The sequence below is a fragment of the Sapajus apella genome, unplaced genomic scaffold, assembly GCF_009761245.1.
Source record: "Sapajus apella isolate SASKATOON/1434 unplaced genomic scaffold, GSC_monkey_1.0 scaffold133, whole genome shotgun sequence".
Taxonomy (NCBI): Eukaryota; Metazoa; Chordata; class Mammalia; order Primates; family Cebidae; genus Sapajus; species Sapajus apella.
The window spans coordinates 456,393-480,140 of NW_022437073.1; the positions used below are offsets into that span (position 1 = coordinate 456,393).

General features: G+C 37.5%; 2 protein-coding genes across 7 annotated transcripts in view; both read left to right on the plus strand.

Annotated features, from left to right (window-relative positions):
• The window catches only part of SLC35A3 (solute carrier family 35 member A3), a 69,321-nt gene extending 53,509 nt beyond the window's left edge, over positions 1-15,812 (plus strand). For 2 of the 5 annotated variants that reach the window (XM_032262961.1, XM_032262959.1), the window contains exon 9: positions 1,978-3,381. In XM_032262961.1, the coding sequence (XP_032118852.1) occupies positions 1,978-2,034 (57 nt within the window). In that variant the 3' untranslated portion in view covers positions 2,035-3,381. Of the gene's footprint in view, positions 1-1,977; positions 3,382-15,527 lie in introns of those variants that run through there. The other 3 variants (XM_032262963.1, XM_032262960.1, XM_032262962.1) reach the window with 2 other exon arrangements.
• Positions 15,813-15,905: 93 nt separating this feature from the next.
• MFSD14A (major facilitator superfamily domain containing 14A) overlaps positions 15,906-23,748 on the plus strand; it is a 54,900-nt gene continuing 47,057 nt past the window's right edge. For both annotated transcript variants that reach the window (XM_032262947.1, XM_032262948.1), the window contains exon 1: positions 15,906-16,140. In XM_032262947.1, coding sequence (XP_032118838.1) covers positions 16,057-16,140 — 84 coding nt within the window. In that variant the 5' untranslated portion in view covers positions 15,906-16,056. The remainder of the gene's footprint in view (positions 16,141-23,748) is intronic.

The following is a 23,748-nucleotide window of genomic DNA, read 5'->3' on the forward strand; positions in this document are numbered from 1 at the left end:
GAGCTCCCTATATATGCTAGGCACTGTGGGTACCACAGTGAATGCAGAGCACATGGTTGAGCAGGGGAGTGGACCTGTAAATAATATATCATTAATGACAGTGTGGTAAGTTGTGCCTCCAGGAGTGAGTCTTGGAGACATTAGACCTGAATTGTTATTTTTCTTTAGAGGCAAGGAAACTATGGACAGAGGGAATAGTTATCTCTAAAGACACTGTTGTGAAAGGATATGCTGTGTTCCCTGAGTGGAGTGGCTGAATTATAGACTGGGTGGCATGAAGTGGGAGGATGAGTTTGGGGGGGGGACCTTATTATGAAGGGTCTTTTAGTAATAATTAGTAATTATTTTTCATTTACAGACAATTAAAAAAAAAAAAAACCCAGGAGCATGGCTTTGAACTATTAGTAGAAACTTTAAAACCAAAACTAACTTATGTCTCTATAATAGCATTTTTAAAAATGTACACATTAAAAGTTAAGATTCCACTTTGGAAGGCTGAGGTGGGCGGATCACTTTAGGTCAGGAGTTTGAGACCAGCCTGGCCAACATGGTGACATCCCGTCTCTACTAAAAATACAAAAAATTAGCCAGGTGTGGTGGCACACACCTGTAATCCCAGGTACTCGGAGGCTGAGGCAGGAGAATTGCTTGAACCTGGGAGGTGGAGTTTGCAGTGAGCTGAGATCACATCACTGCACTCCAACCTGGGCAATAGAGTGAGACTCCGTCTCAAAAAAATAATAAAGTTAAGATTCAGTGTCTCATGCCTGTAATCCCAGCACATTGGGAGTCTGAGGCAGATCACTTGAGCCTAGGAGTTCAAGATCAGCCTGGGCAACAAAATGAGACCTCGGCTCTACAAAAAATAGAAAAATTAGCCAGGTGGGGTGGTTTGCACCTGTAGTCCCAGCTACTTAGGAGACTGAGTTGGGAGGATTGCTTGAACCCCGGAGTCGAGGCTGCAGTGAGCCATGATCGCAGCACTGCACTCCAGAGCTTGGACGACAGAGTGAGACCCTGTCTTTAAATGAATGAATGAATGCATGCATGCATGCCTGGGTGCGGTAGCTCACGCCTGTAGCCCCAGCATTTTTGGGGGCCAAGGCAAGAGGATCACCTGAGGTCGGGAGTTTGAGAACAGCCTGACCAACATGGTGAAACCCTGTCTCTGCTAAAAATACAAACTAGCTGTGTGTGGTGGCACATGCCTGTAATCTCAGCTACTCAGGAGGCTGAGACAGGAGACTGTCTTGATCCCAGGATGCAGATGTTGCAGCAAGCCAAGATCGCGCCATTGCACTCCAGCCTGGGGAGCAAGAGTGACATTTGTCTCCAAAAAAAAAAAAAAAAAATTAATATTTGTAGTCTGGTTTACACATCCAGTGTAAATTCATTTCCAATTTATTGTAAGGTAGACTATATCTATAGGTATATAGGATAAAGAGGAAACCAAGAATTCCCTGTATTTAATATAATTTCCTTTTGTAAAGCATCCTATATAAATTGGTTCTGAGTTTTGCCTATTATCGTGGATTTTAAACTAAACTTCACCTTGGTTTAACATAAAAATTTTCCTTTCATATGTTCAACTAAAGAATTAAGACCTTTTGTTATTGAATGTGTTGCATACAAAATCTCTATTAAGGTGAAACTTAAAATCCCTATTAAGATGAAACTTCCTCTTGAAGTTATGGGACTTTAGACAAGTTATTTAAATTCTTTAAAACTGTTTCTTCATATGTAAAAAATGAAGATAACACTAGTACATCTTCATAGAGTTGTGAGAATTCAATGAAACAATGCATATAAAGCACTTAGCCAGATACCTGGAATGTAGTAAGTATTCAAGAGTTTTTAGCCATGGTACTGGAACATTTTGCCCCAACTTATAATTGTTTTTATAGTAAGGAAATAGAAGGAACTTGTTTTGCTTTTAATCTGATTTTCTCTTTTTTATTTTGTCTTCGTCTTATTCAGTGTCTTTTTCCTTGGAGCCATCCTTGTAATAACAGCTACTTTCTTATATGGTTATGATCCCAAACCTGCAGGAAATCCCACTAAAGCTTAGTTGTATACTATCTTTAACTGGTTTTTCACGATGGTCCACTAGGAATCTCGACATTAATCTTGCACAGAGGACTTCTACAGAGTCTGTGAAGATATCATCATGCTGAATCTGATCATATTGTTTAAATGGTTAAAAATATAAAAGTTTAAGGATAAAATATGTGTATATGTAACAAAACACATTGCATCTAGAAACAAAAACTTGAGAGTATTTCCAGGGATTAGAATTAGAAGGAATATTAGAGGAAACTTGAAATCTGAGTTTAAAAAGATTTTACCTTTTTGATTGCTGCAGAAATGTTCTATGCACTCTTTGCAAGAGCACACAACAAATGTCAAATATCAATTTTTTGCAAATTAGATTTAATCTTATTAAATGTTTTTATCTTACTCTTTCTGTACAGCTATATCAAATCACATGAAATATTCAAAGTTTGAAAATTATAATTACCTATAAAGCTGTGAAAAAAAGAAGTATAATTTAAAAAAACATTTCACTTATCAGAGATTTTTATATTTATACAAAAGATTACTAAATGAAGGATTGCTAAATGGTTTTTGTTCAGTTACCTAAATATTAATAAAGTACTATTCTGAGTATGATTTGTCAGAGAATAAATATTATATCTAGATTTAATGTAGAGATACACACTATTTCTCCATATGAATTTTAAGATACTTTAGTGCTTCAATACTGCTGAAAGCAATCCAGTTGCTCCTGTGTTAAATAGTAGCCAGTGAATTTTATAGTAATGGAGGTTAGCCTTTAATCTCTTAATTGCATTTTATTTCTGTAAATCAGTTAAATCCTTAATTTTATTTTAAATTAAAATTTGTGTGTAATTGCCATTAAATTTTCAAAATGTAATTTAAAAGGATTTAATAATTTAAAATAATTATTGTGTAATATCTACATTAGAATTTTGAACTATCAAGCATATATTGTATACAGTTAGAAAGTTATTAAATGAACCTTTTACTCACTGATCTGTAAAAACTTCTTTAATCTACAACTATTGACAAAAACAACACTCAAACAAATATAATAGTACAGATGTCAGAGACTGAGACCAAATGACTTTTCTTGGAGACATTCCAGATTGCCATATTACATAATTTTAAACAGCACTATAATTTTAAATTCAAGCCTGCTCAGAAGAGCTTTTTAGGTCTCTCATAAACCTACTGTTCCCAGGAATATTCTCATCACATGACTGGGAGAGGTAGCCAAATTTTAATTCCCTTTCTGTGTTCCCACAAAAGCTGCTGAGAAGGAGCCACCATTTTGCTTTAAAATAGTGTTTTTTTTTTTTTTCCTTTTTAATTAACACTGGAGCTGAGGATGCAGATTACATGAGTTACTTAATAAATTGGTTCAAAGGAGAGAGAATATGTTAGAAATGGTAAGGTGATTTGATAGGCAAAAATTCTATAATTTGAATATGGGTTTAATTATTGACTATCGACAGAATTACTGAGTATAAGAAGTACTTTACTTTATTCATTTCATTCATACTGTGTGTGTGTGTATGTGTCTATATATATTTTTGTTGTTGTTGTTGTTTTGTTTTGTTTTATTTTTGAGACGGAGTCTTGCTCTGTCACCCAGGCTGGAGTGCAGTGGCGTGATCTTGGCTTAGTGCAACCTCCACCTCCCGGGTTCAAGAAATTCTCCTGTCTCAGCCTCCCGAGTAGCTGAGACTACAGGCTTGCCCCACCATGACCAGCAAATTTGTTGTGTTTTTAGTAGAGATGGGGTTTCACCATCTTGGCCAAGCTGGTCTCGAGTCCCTGACCTCAAGTGATCCACCTGCCTCAGCCTTCTGAAGTGCTGGGATTACAGGCGTGAGCCACCGTGCCCAGCCCATACTGTATATATATTTTTAAATCTGTTCTAATATATATAAAAACTGTAAAAAAATAAGTATTTTTATATAGCTGTCATGGATTTTGTTAAACAGAATTTGGCTCAAAAATACCATCTTACAAACTGTTGGGTACATTTGCCTAACATGAACTGGCAGTGTTACCTTGCTTTTGCAGTCATAGTCTACAGATTGCAGGTCTCATCAGTTCCATCCAAAGTTTAAAAGCATTTAAAATTACAAAATCTTTAAAATCAATTTGGTGGTGATTCCAAATTGGTACCAAGCAAACTTTCTGGATGCCCAACATGATTTTCAGTAACCACCCTTTAGAGTATTTGTTTAATAAGTTCACCACATTTTGAACATGGTAGTTTTAGACTGCCATAATATTCAGACTTATTACCTCCTGCTAAGTAAAATCTAAGTCCTGCATATGCACAGAATTCAAGACTAAATATAATGATTCATGTTTAGCGCACATTGAAGTATTGGTTGATACTTATGTATTAATACAGTGTGCATTCACATTTAATTGTTCAGGGTTAGTCTGTTTCTATTTTAATAATTTAAAAAATTATACAGGTAAATGTTTGGATATTAGACATGTTAGTTACAGTAGTAACACATTTTTAGGTATCTAAACACAATTTTCAAGGTTCCTAACAAAAGTTATAAAAATGTAAACAAGAGTTGTAAAAACGGACAAAGTAGTCAAGTATATTTTCAAAGCACAATTTTATTAGACAGGCATAATTTATATTTTGCTTTTCTAGTGTGTTTGAAAATGTTTATATTAGAGATTGGGCTATGTCGTTCATAATTTTTAATTCACAAAAAAGTAATCATATATGAGAAGGTGGACTTGTGTCCTAGGATTATATCACATATACAGATAATGCCATTTCCTTGTGTGTGTGATGTGTGTTTTGATGACCTCCACAGGTCTTACTGTATCAAGCTTTTATAATGATGACTCCTTCATTATTTAAATTCCTATACTTTTTATTTGTTATTACACAACTACTTTGTTCAATGTGAAAATGTGCTAACTCATGGTAGAAGAGTGCCAGTTGATAGTTCTTTTAAAAATTAAGAATATGGGCTGGGCACAGTGGCTCATACCCATAATCCCAGCACTTTGGAAGGCTGAGGCGGGCAGATCACAAGGTCACAAGTTCGAGACCAGCCTGATCAACATGGAGAAACCTCGTCTCTACTAAAAATACAAAAATTAGCTGGGCGTGGTAGCGTGCACATGTAATCCCAGCTACTTAGGAGGCTGAGGCTGGAGAATCACTTGATCCTGGGAGGCAGAGGTTGCAGTGAGCTGAGGTCACGCCACTGCACTCCAGCCTGGGCAACAGAGCAAGACTCCATCTCAAAAAAAAAAAAAAAAAAAAAATTTAAGAATATGGTATTTGGGAAGAAAAGTTTAAAATGCAACAGATGGATGTTTTAACACAGTAATAGTATATTATCAATTCTTCAATAAGTGATTTTAGAGATGTAGGCTACTTTTATGGTGGATTATATAATTTAGAGATGCAAAACTTAAATGTTTACATCAATTTATATTGAATGTCACATAATTTCATAGAAGGAAAGGTAGTTTGATATTTAGATTCTAAGAAGATATAATCTGAAAGGAAACTAATTGTGTTCTCTACAATTAGTTACTGTAATACTGATTATTCTTACATATCAAATTATTGAACTTTTAAAATGTCATTGTATAGTCATTAAACTGAGGTAGGTTTTTTCTTAAGCGTTTAGCATCACTCGTGATTTACACATTCACTATTATAATATTTAATTACTATGGGTGTATGCTTTACATAAAAAAGGCTTACAAAAGTTATATATGCTATATTGAAAGTCATCTTAAGAATCTCCAGGTATTTAAAGTAGTTACAGGAGCAGAGAACAAGCACTTTTATCAAAATCTGGTCCTATGTGCCTTGCTTTACCAAATACCTGATTCTTCTTGAGGGTGTTCCTGTAATTCACAACTTTGGACATATGAGCAAAATTAGGATGTTTAGAAATAAATACATTTCTATTTTTTTTGGTTCTTTCAACATTTGCTCTTTAGATTCAGTAACAATTAAAATAGGTATATTACAAAAGCATAAAGATTTGTGAACAGTACTTACTTAACTAAATTGTGGTACCATTGCTCCATCATTTAGCTTTTTGAAACTTCAACAATTGTATAAAACTGTCAGTTTGTTGTTTCATTTGTTATTACAAAATATAATTTACTGTAATTTAAAAACTTTTAAAAATAATTTGGATCCTGACTTTGTCTATATCTGTATTTCCTTTGTTTAGAAGGGTTCTTTTGGGTTTGAGAATGTAATTTGTATATTTAAAATTTTTATGGACATGATTCAAAGGAATGTATAAAGTGATCTTTTGTTAAATGGCTTTTTAAATAAATTCTCTTGTCATTTTTTGGTATCCAGCTATTACCTATTTAACAGATTTATTGGAATAGATTATTTCATAAAGAACTATACAAATCTTTTTCTATATTTCCTTATTTTCCTATTTACCTGTGTCTATGACCTAATCTATTAATCTTCTCTCTTTATATATAAAAAATGAACCGCTGATTTTTTTCTCTAGCTCTGTAGTACCTCTATCACTATCATATGTGATCTTTCGTCCTTTTCTCTAGCCTGTACTCTAGCATGAACGACTGGGTTGGCCAGGTCCAGTGGCTCATTCCTGTAATCCCAACACTTTGGGAAGCCAAGGCAGAAGAATTGCTTGAGCCCATGAGTTTGAGGCCAGCCTGGGCAACATATGGTGACCTAGTTTCTACAAAAATTAGCTGGGTGTGTTGGCATGCACCTGTGGGCCCGGCTACTCAGGAGGCTGAGGCAGGAGGATTGCTTGAGCCCAGCAAGTTGAGGCTGCAGTAAACCATGATGATACTACTGCACTCCAGCCTGAGTGACAGTAAGACTGTGTCTCAAAAAACAAACAAAACAAAAACCCAGACAACAAAAAAAGAAAGACTGGGTTTATTTAAACTAGCTAGAATTTATCTTTCTATATGTTAGTAACAGCCTAACAGGTTTTTTGTTTTAAATATCTGTAGACTAGCCTTAACGTTAAGTAATTATTCTTCATAATTTGAATGTAATTGCTTCAGTTGTGACCGCCAATTGAATGCATGGCGATCAATGGTGATAATATACAGGATTTTAGTCCTGTATTTACTACTGAAGTAACCTTACACAAAATACTTTGTAAAAAAAAAAATCACTAAAATGCCAGCCTTTCAAAAATGTATATTTTTCTTTGGTGACCTCTCATGAAAAGCACTAACCTAAACTATTTAATTCTCTTTTTTATATTATAATACTTCTTTTGTTGGAAATATATCACAATCCTCAAGTCTCAGTGCTATGCAAAAGTATCTTATAATCTGAATATTATAGATAATACTGCTTTTTTTTTTTTTTTTTTTTTGAGATGGAGTCTCACTCTGTCACCCAGGCTGCAGTGGTGCGATCTCAGCTCACTACAACCTCTGCCCCCTGGGTTCAAGTAGTTCTCCTGACTCATCCTCCTTAGCAGCTGGGATTACAGGCAGTGCCACCATGCTTGGCTAATTTTTGTATTTTTAGTAGAGACGGGGTTTGACTGTGTTGGCCAGGATGGTCTCGAACTCCTGATCCCAGGTGATCTGCCCACCTCAGCCTCCCAAAGTGCTGGGATTACAAGGGTGAGCCACCGCTCCCGGCCAATATGCCTTTCAAAGGAGACTGATAGTGACTAGCATTAGTAATCATACTGGTTGGGTTTTTTTTGTTTTGTTTTGTTTTGTTTTTTGAGAAAAGGTCTTACTCCCGTTGCCTAGGCTGGAGTGCAGTGTCACAATCTTGGCTCACTGCAGCTTTGACAGCGTGAGCGCGAGTGATCCTCCCAGGAGCCTCAGTCCCCCAAGTAGCTGGGACTACAGGTGTGTGCCACCACAAGCAGCTAATTTTTGTATCTTTTTTGTAGAAATGGGGCTTCACCATCTTGCCCAGGTTGGTCTCAACCTCCAGAGCTCAAGTGATCTGCCTGCCTCTGCCTCCCAAGGTGTTGGGATTACAGGTGCCATACTGGTCTTACTGTTTTTTAAAAGAGAATTCCTTTAAGGCAGGACTGATTACATATACACTCCAGAAAACAAAATAGCAAGGAAGAAATAAATTACCTTCATTGACCAAAGATTTGAGCTTCTACTATGGTTGAGAGGGTTTTGGTCATTGAAAATTCAGGGGTTTCTGAAGTTCACCCTTAGTTCCGGCTAGAAATATAAAACTTACTGAAAGCTATTATACAGAGAAAGGAAATACAAATTAAAACCAGCCAAAGGAAGTGACACATAAAGCAGAGTCTAGGAGTGGTCCAAACTCGAGGCTTTTCAGTGTCCTTTTCTTGTAGAGTCATGGAAGGTATTATCCACTCCTGACCACAGTGTTTAACGGTACACACACAGTGTTGCCATTCAGGGAAGCTCACCAAGCTTCGGTGTCCAGATTTTATTGAGGCTCTATTAGTTGGCATGGTTGATTGATTTTTTTGCCCATGTAGTTGTCCTCACTTTCCAACATCTGCCTCTCTCTGGAGATCTGGCTGATATCAAGACTTCAGGGCCTCACTATAGATTGTCTTCTAAGCATAAACTGTCAGGTGTTGTCTGAGGAACCTACCATGAATAATAAAGATATTCCTATCACTGGGACCTCCCAAAGACAGACCAGAACTTTGTTTGGATGGGTCAAATTTCTTACTATGCAACAACCATTCATCTCTATATACATCCTCCTGAATTGATGAGAGTGATACAAACCACAGCAATTATTTTCAGAGCCTTTTTTTTTTTTTTTTTTTTGATGGAGTCTCTGTCAACCAGGCTGGAGTTCAGTGGCACGATCACGATCAGTACAACCTCTGCCTCCCAAGTTCAAGCAATTCTTCCTCAGCCTCCCAAGTAGCTGGGCTTACCAATACCCACCACCATGCCTGGCTAATTTTTGTATTTTTAGTAGAAACAGGATTTCACCAGGTTGGCCAGGCTGGTCTTGAACTCCTGACCTCAGGTGATCTGGCTGCCTCAACCTCCCAAAGTGCTGGGATTACAGGAGTGAGCCACTGCACCTGGCACAGAGACTTTTAACTTATACATTGTCATTTTTAATTTCTATCAAATGACCCTGAACATAACATGAATCTAGTGTGGAAAAATGTTTATAATCAGATACTGTATTTAAACACATATAGATATATAGAGAGAGCATAGTATTGTCATTTAATTTTCAGTTCTGATGTTTAATGACAACTATAAATGCTATTTTAAGAACAAATTTAAAACATGGTTTATAAACCTTTTATCTGTATTGTATATTAATATACAATTTTGAACTAATTTTAAATTAGCCATTACCTACCACCATTATAAGGAAGAGCTAAAACCTGATAACCAGTTGTTACTTTTGCTCCCAGTAGGGCTTCACTAGTGTTAGGATCACATTTTCCTCCATTTGACCTGAGAATCAGGTGTTTTCATTTGTGCATTCATTTTCATTCATTCATTTAGGATTTCTAAAATGTTAGAGGTAATTTCTTTAAAACAAATAACATGATGTTCTTTTGGAAATATACAGTTTGTCTTAGATATACACTTGCTTCTTTTTAAAGGTAGAACTCACTGAAGATTTAAAAGAATAATGGATGTGTTACAGTGTTTTGTGACAATCATCTGAAAATTCATTTGTTAAAATATACTTTAGCTTGTCGAATGCGCAGCCTACGGGCTGCATGCAGCCCAGGATGGCTTTGAATGTGGCCCAACACAAATTCGTAAACTTTCTTAAAACATTACAAGATTTTTTTCTGCAATTCTTTTTAAAGCTCATCAGCTATCATTAGTGTTACTGCATTTTATTTGTGGCCCAAGACAATTCTTCTTTCAGGGTGGCCCAGGGAAGCCAAAAGATTGGACACCCCAGCTTTAAATGTAGAGTATTTAAGAGGTTTGTTTAGTACTAAATTAGACTTGCGTGTTTTAAACAAAGTCTGTGTGTGTGTGTGTTTGCTTTTTAAAAAGACACTGCATGTACAAATATGATTTCTAATAAGGTTTATTAAGTTTTTCCTTTTAGGCTAAAATTTTATTTTATTCTGCTTGGATAGTAACTACAGCATTGATGATGCTAAGTGCTTTATATATATATATATATGCTGCTTCAATAGGTCTTTTTAATATAGCCAAGGCAGGGTAATATTTCCTGAGTAATGATAGAATTATAGAAAATCATGAAAGATGTATGCCCATGTTTCATTTTATATCTGTTCCAGTCATATTGCTATGAATTCTAGAATTTTAAAACTTGCCACTTATTTTGTATGTTATATATACATAATACCTCAAATTTCCATTATTTCATATTATTTTTCTCAATTTCCCTCATGTGCCAATTTCATTTTGTTTTCAATATGTTGTTTTTATAATATTGCCATTTTAATGCCTTCAATCATATTATGACAAATTGTGCCAATTTAGGTTTAAAAATCTCATGGTTACCTCCATGAACTCACACGTGTGGCATTATTAAATAACTTTTTTTTAAATTAAATTTTCTCCAGCTTTTCATTTTGCAGCATACAAAAAAATTGAAAGACTGGTCTGCCACCTAAATCCAACCATTATTAACATTTTGCCACACTAGCTTTATCTCTGTTGGGAAATTTTATCCCCATATACTCCAGCATGCATGACCTAAAGATGCAGACATTTTCTTAATTAACCTCAGTGCCATACTATTGCACCTAATAAAATTTAAATTAATTCAGGTCGCTTCATCTAAGTTCAAATTCAAATACAGTTGCCCCTTTGTAAATGTGGGGGATTGGTTTCAGAACCCCCACCTTGTGTTTACCAAGATCTGGGCACACTCAAGTCCTTAAGGGGAAACCTCGAATAGGAAAAGTCAGCCCACCGTTTGGATGGGTTTCACATCCTGCAAATACTGTGTTTTCCATTTGCATTTGGCTGAAAAAAATGTGCATATAAGTGGACCTACACAGTTCAAATCTGTTTGTTGTTCAAGAGTCAACTGTATTCCCAATTGTCTCAAAAATGATTTTTTACGGCATTTTTATTTTGAAACCAGGGTAAAATCAAGGTTAATGTTTTGTATTTGATTGTCTCTTTTGGTCTAGAAGTCCCCTTCCTACACCACCACCCCCAATGGCTTTTTTATACCAAGAGTCTCAAAATGCTACCTCTAAAGACTTTTCTCTCTATGATAGTACTTTTTGAAGGACCAGAGTTACTTTGCTCCTATTCTGGATCTATGTGGTTTGATTCATTCCCTTTATTCCTTTCATGCCCTTTGAACTGGAAGTTGTCTTTAGGTTTGATTACCTTCAGGTTAAATGTATTGGGTAAAAATATTTCACAGATTTTATATTGTATCACATTAAAAGGTACAGATTATCTCATTATTAATGTTGGTAATGGATTATTTGGTTAAGCTGATGACTACCCCATTGTAAAGGTTATTGTAAAGTTCTTCCCATTGTAAAGGTCATTTTTTCGCACTTAGTAATCTATGGAGTAATGTTTTGGCACCCGGGTATTCAGCGTAGCATCAGCTGATGATTCTTGACTGAATCATTCATTACACTGGGGTGCAAAATGGTGATTCATTTTTTTTTTAATTCTCTAAATTTCTTCTACATTTATTCATTTATATTCTTTTTTCTAAATAAAAAAGCATATTTCCTTCCTGTTTTTCCAGTGCCCCTCTTTTAAAAAATGACTATGTCTTCATGAATTTTTAAAAAATTATTTAATATATTATAGCCAATTGGTCACAGTTCTTTTTGATGCTTATATATATTGTGAGCCTCTAGTTCGTGGAAGTCACAGCAAGCTAGCTCTTATGTTTTTTAAATATGACCACATTAGTCTTCTAGTCCTTTTTTGCTTCAGGCACAAGAAATCTGAGGCTTACCTTGTACTTGTATTGTTCCAAACCTGGATTATCAGCTAATTCTCCAAGGAGTCCTATTCCTTTTAAGGGGAGTGGGATTTATATTTTTCTTTGGATTTCTAGCCAGTGAATGGAATTTATTATAGAATCCATTGTAACTGATATGTCATTGTTTCTAGGCCATTTTAGTGGACAGAGCTAGGAAATACAATTCTAAAAGATCGTGAATTTTAATTAACATTTACAATTAAAATTTAGCAACATGGCCAGGTACAGTGGCTCACGCCTGTAATCCCAGCACTTTGGGAGTCTGAGGTGGGAGTATCACTTAAGATCAGGAGTTCAAGACCAGCCTGGGCAACAGAGTGAGAAGGATCTACAAACAATAACAAATAAATTAAAAAAGAGAAAAAAGAAAAATTTTATATGAAAAGTATACTCAGAATTCTGGCTGTCATACCTAGCCCTTCATTTTTAATCATCTGCTTTAGGTGTTTATTTTTATTAGTTTTCTGATTTATTTTTCATGTGCTTCTTTCTAAAAGGCAAACAAATATGCATATTGCTATACTTACTGTGCCTCTTTCACAACATGGGGTCTTTGTAAAATTTCTTTGGATGTTTAGAAAGGTTTGTATGTTAGTTACAATTTATCCTGATAACATTTTATGTAATGCATTTAGAGTCCCCTGTTTACTTGTCTAGTCCTTTTCTATTTAATTTGACAGCTTTAAATGATGGTAGTTATCTACATGACAATCGGTGAACATATTATCTCTTCATATATTTTTATATATATATATATACACATATACACACACACACATATATATACACACACACACACACACACACACACACACATATATATATATATATATTTTTTTTTTTTTTTTTTGAGACGGAGTATCACTTTGTTGCCCATACTGGAGTACAATGGAGTGATCTTGGCTCCCAGGTTCAAGTGATTCTCCTGCATCAGCCTCCCAAGTAGCTGGAATTACAGGCATGTGTCACCACACCCAGGTAATTTTGTATTTTTAGTAGACATGGGGTTTCTCCATGTTGGCCAGGCTGGTCTCAAACTCCCGACCTCAGGTGATCCACCTGCCTCGGCCTCCCAAAGTGCTGGGCTTACAGGTGTGAGCCACCACACCCAGTCGTCTCCATATTTTTTGTAGTTGTCTTATTTCTATTTGATTAGAACATATAATATTTACACACTGTTTTCCCATCCTAATCCCCACCTTTGTTATAAAATTAATTAAAATTTTAAAAATATATTTAACACCCTACTGATACTTACCTGAAGTCTCTCCAGTCAACACTTGGCTGGATAAAGCTCTTCTGTAGAGTATTCAAGGAGGGCTTGTAAGTACTGTGCAATAGTCTCTGAGTTGTGGCATGTTTAAAATTTCTTCTGAAGCCTAGATACTTAAAGTACAGCTTGGCCACATAGAAAATCCTTGGCAAACATTTCCTTGAGTTTGTCTGAATTTGTGCTTCGGTGTTATATTGCTTGTTGTTATTATCAAGAAGTGTGGCACCACTTGATTTTTTTCCCTTTTGGAAATGACATTTTGTTTGTTGTTGATTTTTACCTGGAGGCCCAGATAATTTTTTCTGTATGATTTTGTCTCCGATCCTTTTTATGTCATTTTTGTTCTCATAGCTTTTTTATTTTTCTTCTCTGTGTTTCTTGCTTTACTTTTATTTGTATCTCTCAGGAATCCTGTAGTTTTTATTTTTAGATTATTTAATCTTTTTAGTACATTGCCTGTTTGATCAGCTCTCATTTTACATCTTACTACTGAGTTTTAAAATTTTTATTTGCTGTGTTCTTTTATATCTGCAATTACTTATTAAATGACATTCGTGTTGGAGTGGTATATAATTTTCCTCTGCTTCATATTTTCTAGAGGTTAGTATTTTCTATTGATTGAAAAGTTTTCATTTTCTGTTTTTTTCTAATAGTCTTGTATTTTTGGTGGCTTTTCTATTCATGATTAAATGTGTAGGATTTTCTTGAATCAGCAATAACAGGTGGTTCTATAGAAGGGATGTGGGTGACTTACTCAGTTTTTAGTTAAAGAGGACCCTCTTCTTTTAGCATGGTGAAGTGCAGTTTCTTTAGTAAATTGTTCACAGTAGGGTTGAGATTTGGATTCTGTGATACAATCTTGTTTCTTTAGGAATCTTTTACTTTTGGCCACTTGCCATTCTTTCCGAGGAATCCCACTCCCTTTTAAGCTGCCTCATGAACTGTTCTCATGAACTTTCCAAACATTGGTTTCTGCTTATTTCCAAGCCTGATTCTTGGCCTTCCCATTAATTTTCAAAACTCCCAGTATTCTTCCAAATAATTCCCTTTTGCTTATGTTAGCAAGTGCTAGTTTGTTAGCCAGTGTTAGTTTCTGTGGATCTTAACCAAAGAACCCTGACATATCAATCTCTTAGTGTGAAGTTTGTGAATACAGTCATCCCTCCATATGCGGGAGGAGAGTGGGACTTGGTTGTGGGATTCCCATGGCTATCAAAATCAGTGGATGCTCAAGTCCCCTTACATAAAATGGCATAGTTATTTGCTTATCATCCTCCCACATACATCATCTCTAGATTATTTATAGTACTTAATACGATGTAATGCTGTATAGTCATACTGTATTTTTTACTTTTTTAAATTGTTTTGTGGGGTTTTAAAAAATATTTTTATTCTGAGGATGGTTGAATCCACAGAAGGATACTGAGGGCCAGCTGTATTCACAACCCAAATCACAGACAAAGCCACAAGTTCATACACAATAGGCCCGTTAGAACAGGACTGATCTCTCGTTTATTATTGCAGCCCTTCTAGCACAAAGCCTGGAACATTCTGGACATTTAGTATGTGTTAAATTTCTCTTACTACATTATTTCCAATAGCATTTACTGCAATCTGCAATTACCGTTCTTCTGTTTTGTAACTCTGTCTCCCCCTAGAATGTAAGCTCAATGCAGGTAAATACTCTCTCATTTATTGATGTATCCCTGGCATCTAATAAAATACTGAAAAACACATAGAGGCACCCAGTAAATGTTTTTTGAATGACCGAACAATAACCAGTTCATAAGGCTGATAAAATTGGTATAGTTGGATAACTAACTATGACTTTCAGGGGCTATGAAAATCAGAGTAACCACACAATAAATTATCAGCCTTCTAATTCCATTCAAAGCAAGCCCCTGGGAATTGAGTTATAAAATCTAGCATATTACTTTCTCTAAAGAGTTTCAAGTTGGATGTCAACTAAAAAGTAAGTGAGGCTCGGCAGGGGTTCACACCTGTAATCCCAGCATTTTGGGAGAAGCGAGTATCTCTTGAGGCCAGGTTTGAAACCAGCCTGGTCAACATAGCCAGACTCTGTCTTTACAAAAGAAAAATTAAAATTAGCCAGGCATGGTGGTGTGCATTTGTAGTTCCAGATGCTTGGGAGGCTGAGGCAGAAGGATCATTTGAGCCCAGGCATTCGAGGCTGCAGGGGGCCATGATGGCACCACTGCCTTCCAGCCTGGGTGACTGTTTCTGAAACATCACCTTATCTTTATCCCTTAGGTTACCCGCTACTTATGGAAAATGGTTTCTTCTTTACGGTTCCCTTCGGTTCCTGTCTTGATTATAACACAGCTGGAGAGTATGCTAATAACTTAGGACTTCTGATTAGAATTCCGGTGCCACCATTTATCAGCCGTTTCCGTGACCAGGTAACAACTTTTTGAAACAAATTCCCCCATCTGTGATGAGGGGGGACAATAACGACCCCCAACCGCCCAGAACCGTTGTGAGGATTCAGGGAGCTGGTGAAGGCGGAGCACGGAGCCGTACAGGTAGCCAGCAGCCCGCGCGACGAATGAGGAGCCGGCCGGCGGACGGGAGGGCGGGGCGTCATCACGTGGGCGGGGCGGGGCGCGTTTGTCGGCTGATCGCACGATTGTGACGCGCCGCCGGAGGCTGGCCGGGCCCTCAAGATGGCGGCGGGCGCCCGGAGCGGCTCGGCCCGGCAGTAGTGGCGGGACGGCACTCGCCGCTGGAGCCGGCCGCCCCGGGAGTGGCTGCAGCAGCGCCAGGAATCGAGGATGGTAAAATGACCCAGGGGAAGAAGAAGAAACGGGCCGCGAACCGCAGTATCATGCTGGCCAAGAAGATCATCATTAAGGACGGAGGCACGGTGAGCTGAGTTCCGCGCCGGCGAGCGTCCCTCGGGGCCCCCATCTGGTCTCTCCTTCAGATCCTAACACTGCCGTCTCTAGGCGCCTCCGATTTCCCCATCCCGTCCGCGATGCAGGTGTCTTGGGTTCGCGGATCCGCATGCCTTCGCTCCGGGAATCATCCCTGCTTGGGCCTGTGGCCTCCGGGGCCCGTCCTCTTTTTCTACCGCACCTGCAGCTCTTTGCTCCGGCCGCCTCTGCAGGCCGTGCGGCCTCGAGCCCCACGTGCGCCTCCGCGACGGGGGGGAATGTGCCGGGCTCCCGCAGCGGACCGCGGGTCCGCCGCGCCCCTAGCCGCCGCAACCTCGCGTCGCCTGCGCCGCCGCCAGGCCCCGCGGAGCCGTCACTGCGATTGTCAAGGGTCTGGGAACCATCCCTGCTCTCCCATATGTTGCTAACCGGGTTGCGTCTGGCGCCGCGATCCTCTGCGGCCTCGTAGTACGTTCACTTTCCGTTTCCACGTCCCTCTGCGTCGCTGCTCCGGCTCTCGGCTGCTTACTGTAGGTAAACCCTGTCGCGAGGTGGGCTTCCCTCACTTCCCGGAGTTGGAAGCATAACGGCAGCCACTAGGGCACTGGGGCCTAGATTCGAACCCACTAGTTTTCAAAGAAAAGTCATCACCGTGTGCCTTAACATCAGAAGTACTGGAATCAATCATGACCTAAGGATCTGAGGAAGACACTTTGAAAGGAAGAAAGATTTGCTTTTTAGAAACAGTTGTCATCGCAGTAAACTTTATGCAGTGTGCTACAGTTAACCAGCAGGGGACGTAGGATTTTTAATTGCAAAAAGAAAAAAAGAACCTGTACTTTTTTATGCTTAACATTTCTCTGTTGCTACACTCTGTGGTAATTGTTGCATCCGCTGATAACACGTTCTGAAATAGAATGGAAAGATGATAATATATGTTTCACTTACCTGAAAAGTGTGCAGAAATGGTTCTGTTACTTCCATTTCTGTTTATATTTTATTGGAGCCCTAATCAACTGCTAGCACTAAATGAAGTAGGCCACCACTGAGGATTTGCTGAATTCACTTGACATTTAATGACATTTCAGAACACGGCCCAGTCAGTATGCCAAAATTTAGAAAACTTGGGACATATGTAATGACTTCAGAATATATTTTTAGTTTAACTGTCAAATTTATTACATGTCATAGCTTTGACATTTATTGAAATAAGAAACTTGGCAATTCCTCAAGTTCTTTTCATTGAACTTGATTAATTAAAACATTACTTTGATTAGATGGGTTATGAAGAGTCATAGCTCTTTTGACCAAGTAGGTAAGAACTACGTGGGGAGAAAAATACTGTTGCCTTTGTCAACCTTTAGAAAAAGACAATATTTTACATTCTTTATAAAAGCTACAAAATAGTGGCAGTGAAGGATTGTATTTTGTAAGACCAAGTCATGTTTAAGATGAGTATTTTTTGCAAAACGTAAGAATGAACGGTGATTAAGAAACACACAATTTCCTTTTCCTTGGAAAGTTCAATTTTATTATCTCTCTTTGGGGTTTTGTTTGATTTGCTTTACAGCAGATGCTTTCTTTCCAAATCCTGTGAGTTTTGGAAAAGATTGTTTTTAAACTTTCTTGTCCTGTTCTTTATTAAGGTTGCAGTTAATTCTTAGCCTGCTTTAGGATACAAAATAAAATGTTTGCAACAACAACAGGTTTCACATAGAACAAATAATAAAGACTTTTCTTGAGGGCTATGAACATGGGGACTATTATCATTTCTCATCTTTACATACTTAATATTTCTCTATTCTAGGAGCATTGGGCACTCCTTTAGAATAGGGGCTTTGTTTTGTATGTTTGAATCACACAGGGCCTAGTATGTGGATTTTAAACTGATAAAAACACTTTTATTTTGTACTAGTACATTCCTAGATGAATTTTTACTGAATTTCATTGAATTTTATTTTTTTTTTGAGATGGAGTTTCATTCTTGTCCCCCAAACTGGAGTGCAGTGGCCTGTTCTCAGCTCACTGCAACCTCCGCCTCTCGGGTTCAAGAGATTTTGCCTGCTTCAGCCTCCCAAGCAGCTGGGATTACAGGCGCCCGCCACCACACCCGGCTAATTTTTTTGTATTTTTCGTAGAGACAGTGTTTCACTGTGTTGACCAGGCTGGTCTTGAACTTCTCAGCTTAGGTGATCCTCCCACCTTGGCCTCGCAAAGTGCTGGGATTACAGGCGTGAGCCACCTTGTCCAGCCAATTTTGTTTATTCTTACACATAATCAGAGGATATATTTCAATAAATGTCAGGGGAATATTTTTCATTATTTGTATTTTAATCCATCGCAGCCTTAAATTTAAAAAGTATAACTATTATAGTCATAGAAATGATTGTAAAATAATAATTGCTTGTCTACCTTTCTACTTAAAATAGGTCAGACTACTATTATGAACATTTTTAAAGAAAGGGAAAAAATTGACGTTTTTTATTATTCTGTAACACACAAGATATTCTGTTCTTGTGCGTTTTTTAATTCATCATATCATAGAATGTTTTAGTGCTATTGCTATTGACCTTACGGAGTTTTTAGAAAGTTCCACCAGTGGGTAGATTGACTTTGATTCAGAGTCAGGTGTCTGAGGCTCTGTGGCCAGTACATGAGACGTTGTGAACAATATTTCACATACCTGGTCAGTGGTACTGATTTGAACCCCTTCTGATTTCTTTCTAGTTTTCAACAATGTTAATAAAATTTTTTCTCTTGGTCCTTCTGCTAATGACATACATGTAAGCCTATTTGGCCACTTTAAATATTTATAAACAAAACTAGTAACAGTTGTTAATGATTTATCCAAAAATTAGAGCAAATTTGTAGTTTTTAACGATTGAAGAAATCCTTCTAAATGGACCAGATTAATCATAAGTTACTATTTTTTTTTTTTTGAAATTGTATTTCATTGTATTTCATTCAGCTGAATGAAAAGCCAGACCAGCATAAAGCTAACAAGTAGCCTGCTTATTTGAGAGACACAATTAAAATAAATTACATGAAGGTGTGTGATTCTAGATTGGGAGTTTTTTAAATAAAAATAAGATTGGCTTTATTGATTACATACAATTTTAGCTACATTAATATATATTATAAACTTTAAAAATTAGAAATAAGTGACTTTTATTTTTTAACCAAGAATAATCTGAGTTATGGCAGCATGTTCAATGAAAATTATTTAAGTCCTGTACAGTTTTTCTATATCTGTTTCTCAGATAATCAGGGACATCATCCAAGCTTTACATTACAACACCATAATGACCCTCATAGCACAAGTTCCATTAAGTAGAAATGAAGCATCATATGTTTTCTTCTTTAGCAAAGACTCCCCCTTTGTTGTATGGAGATACTCCTCAAATAATCTTACTTTAATGTGCAAGTAGCTTTTTATCCACAAGAGTATATTGGGAGTTTTTAACCTGGGTCTGTTCACGCTGGAGTTGTTTGCAAACTTTTCTTTCGGCTGTGCATGTTTCTTGGAAGAGTCCCAAAAGGTCCATACTTTCGAAAAGTTTAAGAGCACCACCGCATCCAGCTAATTTTTGTATTTTTGGTAAAGACAGTGTTTCACCATGTTGGCTAGGCTGGTCTTGGACTCCTGGCCTCAAGTGATCCACCCACATTGGCTGAACACGGTGGCTGATGCCTGTAATCCCAGCACTTTCGGAGGCCAAGGCGGGAGGATCACCTAAGGTCAGGAGTTCGAGACCAGCCTGGCCAATGCGGGCGGATCACTTGAGGCCAGGAGTGAAGCAGTATATAGTACTCCTGGTTCCACAGATTACATTCAGTATTTAATCATATACTATATACTACTTCACTGATATAAGTGACCATATTAGTTAATTTGTTTTTAAAGCATCCATATATAGAAATAGTTTTTAAGGCAGGAGCAGTGGCTCATGCCTGTAATCTCAACACTTTGGGAGGCCAGTGTGGGTGATTCGCTTGAGGCCGGGAGTCCAAGACCAGCCTGGCCAACATGGTAAAACACCGTCTTTACCAAAAATATAAAAATTAGCGGAGTGTGGTGGTGCACACCTGTAATCCCAGCTACTCAGGAGGCCGAGGCATGAGAATCACTTGAACTTGGGAGGCCGAGATTGCAGTTAGCCAAGATCCCACCACTGCATTCCAGCCTGGCTGATGGAGTGAAACTCTGTCTTAAAAAAAAAAAGTTTTTAGTCATAAATTTTAATGTATGTAACATTTTGGTATGTATGTAATATTTCAGTGTAGGCATTTAAGACAGCTGAAATAAAAATACATTCTGACATTTTTGAATACTAGAATTCTGTTTTGTTTTATTAAAGCATTACCACTTGTTTTTAAGCATTCCTGTTAGAGGCTAAGAGCTAAGGAGTTATTTACATTATTCAAATTGGAATTTTCCTTATTCTTTTAAAATGTGCTCATTTAAAAATATCTTTATTTCGGCAATACAATTGTGGGACTACATCTCTGGCAAAGTGGAAAATATATAATTCTTTCAGAAGTGAATTGGTACAGTGACTTTAAAGATTTGATAGAAAGCAAGGCATATGTGAATTGCATGGCTGGAAATACCTGAAAAAAGTAAAATTGGTATATCATTTGAAAATGAAGTGCATATCCCTGGATAAGCAGAGCCCTAGATTTTTATTTTTCTTTTATTTATTTATTTTTATTTTTTATTTTTTTATTTTTTTTATAAGACTAGTCAAGTGCTGTAGTGAGAAGGGGGGAAAGAGTAGAACAAGGAGTTCGATCTGTAACTGACTGTGAACAATCAATTGAGATAACTCACTACCTTTGGACCAGCCACCACATTTTTTTTCTTGGCATCTCTGATTTTAATTAAATAGGAGTCAGCAGCCCTTTCAAAAGCAGAACAGAAGCTCTGACCCTTTGGACTCTTTACCTGCAAGGATAGTGGAAGTAGTGGCAGGATAGCTCTCAGGATGTAGGGCCTTTATAGACCCAGAGAGTTGTTAAATAGCCTTTGGTTGCTAGCATGCAAAATATGAGAAGGGCCCATGGTGCTTTTCTTTTTCTTTCTGTTTTTCTTTCTATGGGGTTTCACTCTTGTTGCCCAGGCTGGAGTGCAATGGCGCGATCTTGGCCCACTGCAACCTCTGCCTTCCAGGTTCAAGCGATTCTCCCGTCTCAAGCTCCCGAATCGCTGGGATTATAGGCTTGTGCCACCATGCCTGGTTACTTTTTGTATTTTTTTTAGTAGAGATGAGGTTTTACCATGTTGGCTAGACTGGTCTCGAACTCCTGACCTCAGGTGATCCACCACCTCAGCCTGCCAAAGTGGGATTACAAGTGTGAGCCACCGTGCACAGCCCTATGGTGCTTTTCAAAAAGTCTAGAAACAGGGTGTATAGATTGTCTTTGGCAGGTGTGTGGCAGGCAGCATCATAAATTATTTAACTCCTTACCTCCATGGTTCAGTGTTTAGTGTAGGTTGGTGTGTTTGGAGATAAATTAATATGCAGTTTTTTTTTTCAGATTACTGTATGTATCCAGTTCATCCTCATATAGTTAGAAGATTGGCATACTAATATAATCATACCATCTGCAGAAATTCACCTACAGTTGAAATGTAACTCCTTTGCAGCTACTGAAAGTTTAAAGTTTAAGTAAAAAGTATAACTTTCTTTGGGTAACATTCTGACAAGTTTATATTATTTAAAAGTTTCAAATTATAAAGAGCTCTGGTTGTCTTTCAGCATTATTTTGAATTGTAAGTGTCGGTCAAACAAAGTAACAGTTGACAGTTTCAGCCAGGGTACATCAAGAAGAGATGAATATGGATATAACATAGCTCTCAACATTTCTAGTACTTTATAACAAAGAAATATTCCTCCCACTGCCCTGCTTTTTTAAAGAATCAATAATACATTTCTTACATCCAGTTGTGGGAAACAATAGAATGGTTCAGGAGGGACAAGTATGTGCAGCGTCCATGTCTTTTTCCATTCAAGCCTTACTTTATTTTTAAAATTTATGCCGGGCAGGGTGGCTCACGCCTATAATCCCAGCACTTTGGGAGGCTGAGGTGAACGAATCACCTGAGGTTGGGAGTTCGAGACCAGTCTGACCAAGACAGTGAAACCCCGACTCTAAAAAAAATAAAATGAAATAAAATTTATTATTTTAAAAATATTTTAATAGTTTTGGGGTACAGGTGGGTTTTGGTTACATGAATAAGTTCTTTAGTGGTGATTTCTGAGATTTTAGTGCACCTGTCACCTGAGGAATGTATACTGTACCCAATATTTAGTCTTTTATCCCACTCAACCTTCCCCCGCATCCTCGAAGTTCATTATATCACTCTTATGCCTTTGTGTCCTCATAGCTGAACTCTCAGTTGTGAGAACATATGACATTTCGTTTTCCATTCCTGAATTACTTACTTAGAATAATGGCCTCCAATTCCATCCATTATTTCATTCCTTTTTATGGCTAAGTATTCCATGGTGTATATATAACATATTTCCTTTATCCACTTGTTGGTCAGTGGGTACTTGGGTTGGTTCCATATCTTTGCAGTTGTGAATTGTGCTGCTATAAACATGCGTATACATGTGTCTTTTTCATATAATGACTGCTTTTACTTTGGGTGGGTACCCAGTAGTGGGATTGCTGGATCTAGTTCTACTTTTAGTTCTCTAAGGAATTGCCTTACTGTTTTCCATAGTGGCTATACTAGTTTACATTCCCACCAGCAATGTAAAAGCGTTTACTTGTCACCACATCCACACCATCTCTTATTTTTTTATTATTTAATTATGACCATTCTTGCAGGAGTAAGATGCATTTTACTTTTTGTTTTAATTTGCATTTCTCTGATAATTGGTGATACTGAACATCTTTTCATATGTTTGTTGACTGTATATTTTTTGAAAAATGCCTATTCATGTCTTTTGCCCAATTTTGATGGGATTGTTTTTTTTTCTTGCTGATTTGAGTTCCTTGTAGATTCTGGATACTAGTCCTTTGTCAGGTGGATAGTCTGTGAATAGTTTTTCCCTCTCTATGGGTTGTCTATTTACTCTGTTGATTATTCCTTTTTTTTTTTTTTTTTGAGATGGAGTTTTGCTCTTGTTCTCCAGGCTGGAGTGCAATGGCGTGATATCAGCTCACTGTACCCTCCGCCTCCCAGGTTCAAGCGATTCTCCTGCCTCAGCCTCCTGAGTAGCTGGGATTACAGACACATGCCACCATGCCCAGCTAACTTTTTTTGTATTTTTAGTAGAGAGAAATTTTCGCCATGTTGGCCAGACTGGACTCAAACTACTGACCTCAGGTGATCCGTCCGCCGTGGCCTTCCAAAATGCTGAGATTATAGGCATGAGCCACTGTGCCTGGCCGGCTATAAGTATTTTACTTTATTTCTGGGTTACCTGTTCTGTTCCATTGGTCGGTTTTTATACCAGTACCGTGCTGTTTTGGTAACTATCAGTTTGTAGTATAATTTGAAGTCCGGTAATGTGATGCCTCCAGATTTGTTTTTTGCTTGGTCTTGCTTTGGCTATGTGGGCTCTTTTTTGGTTCCGTATGAATTG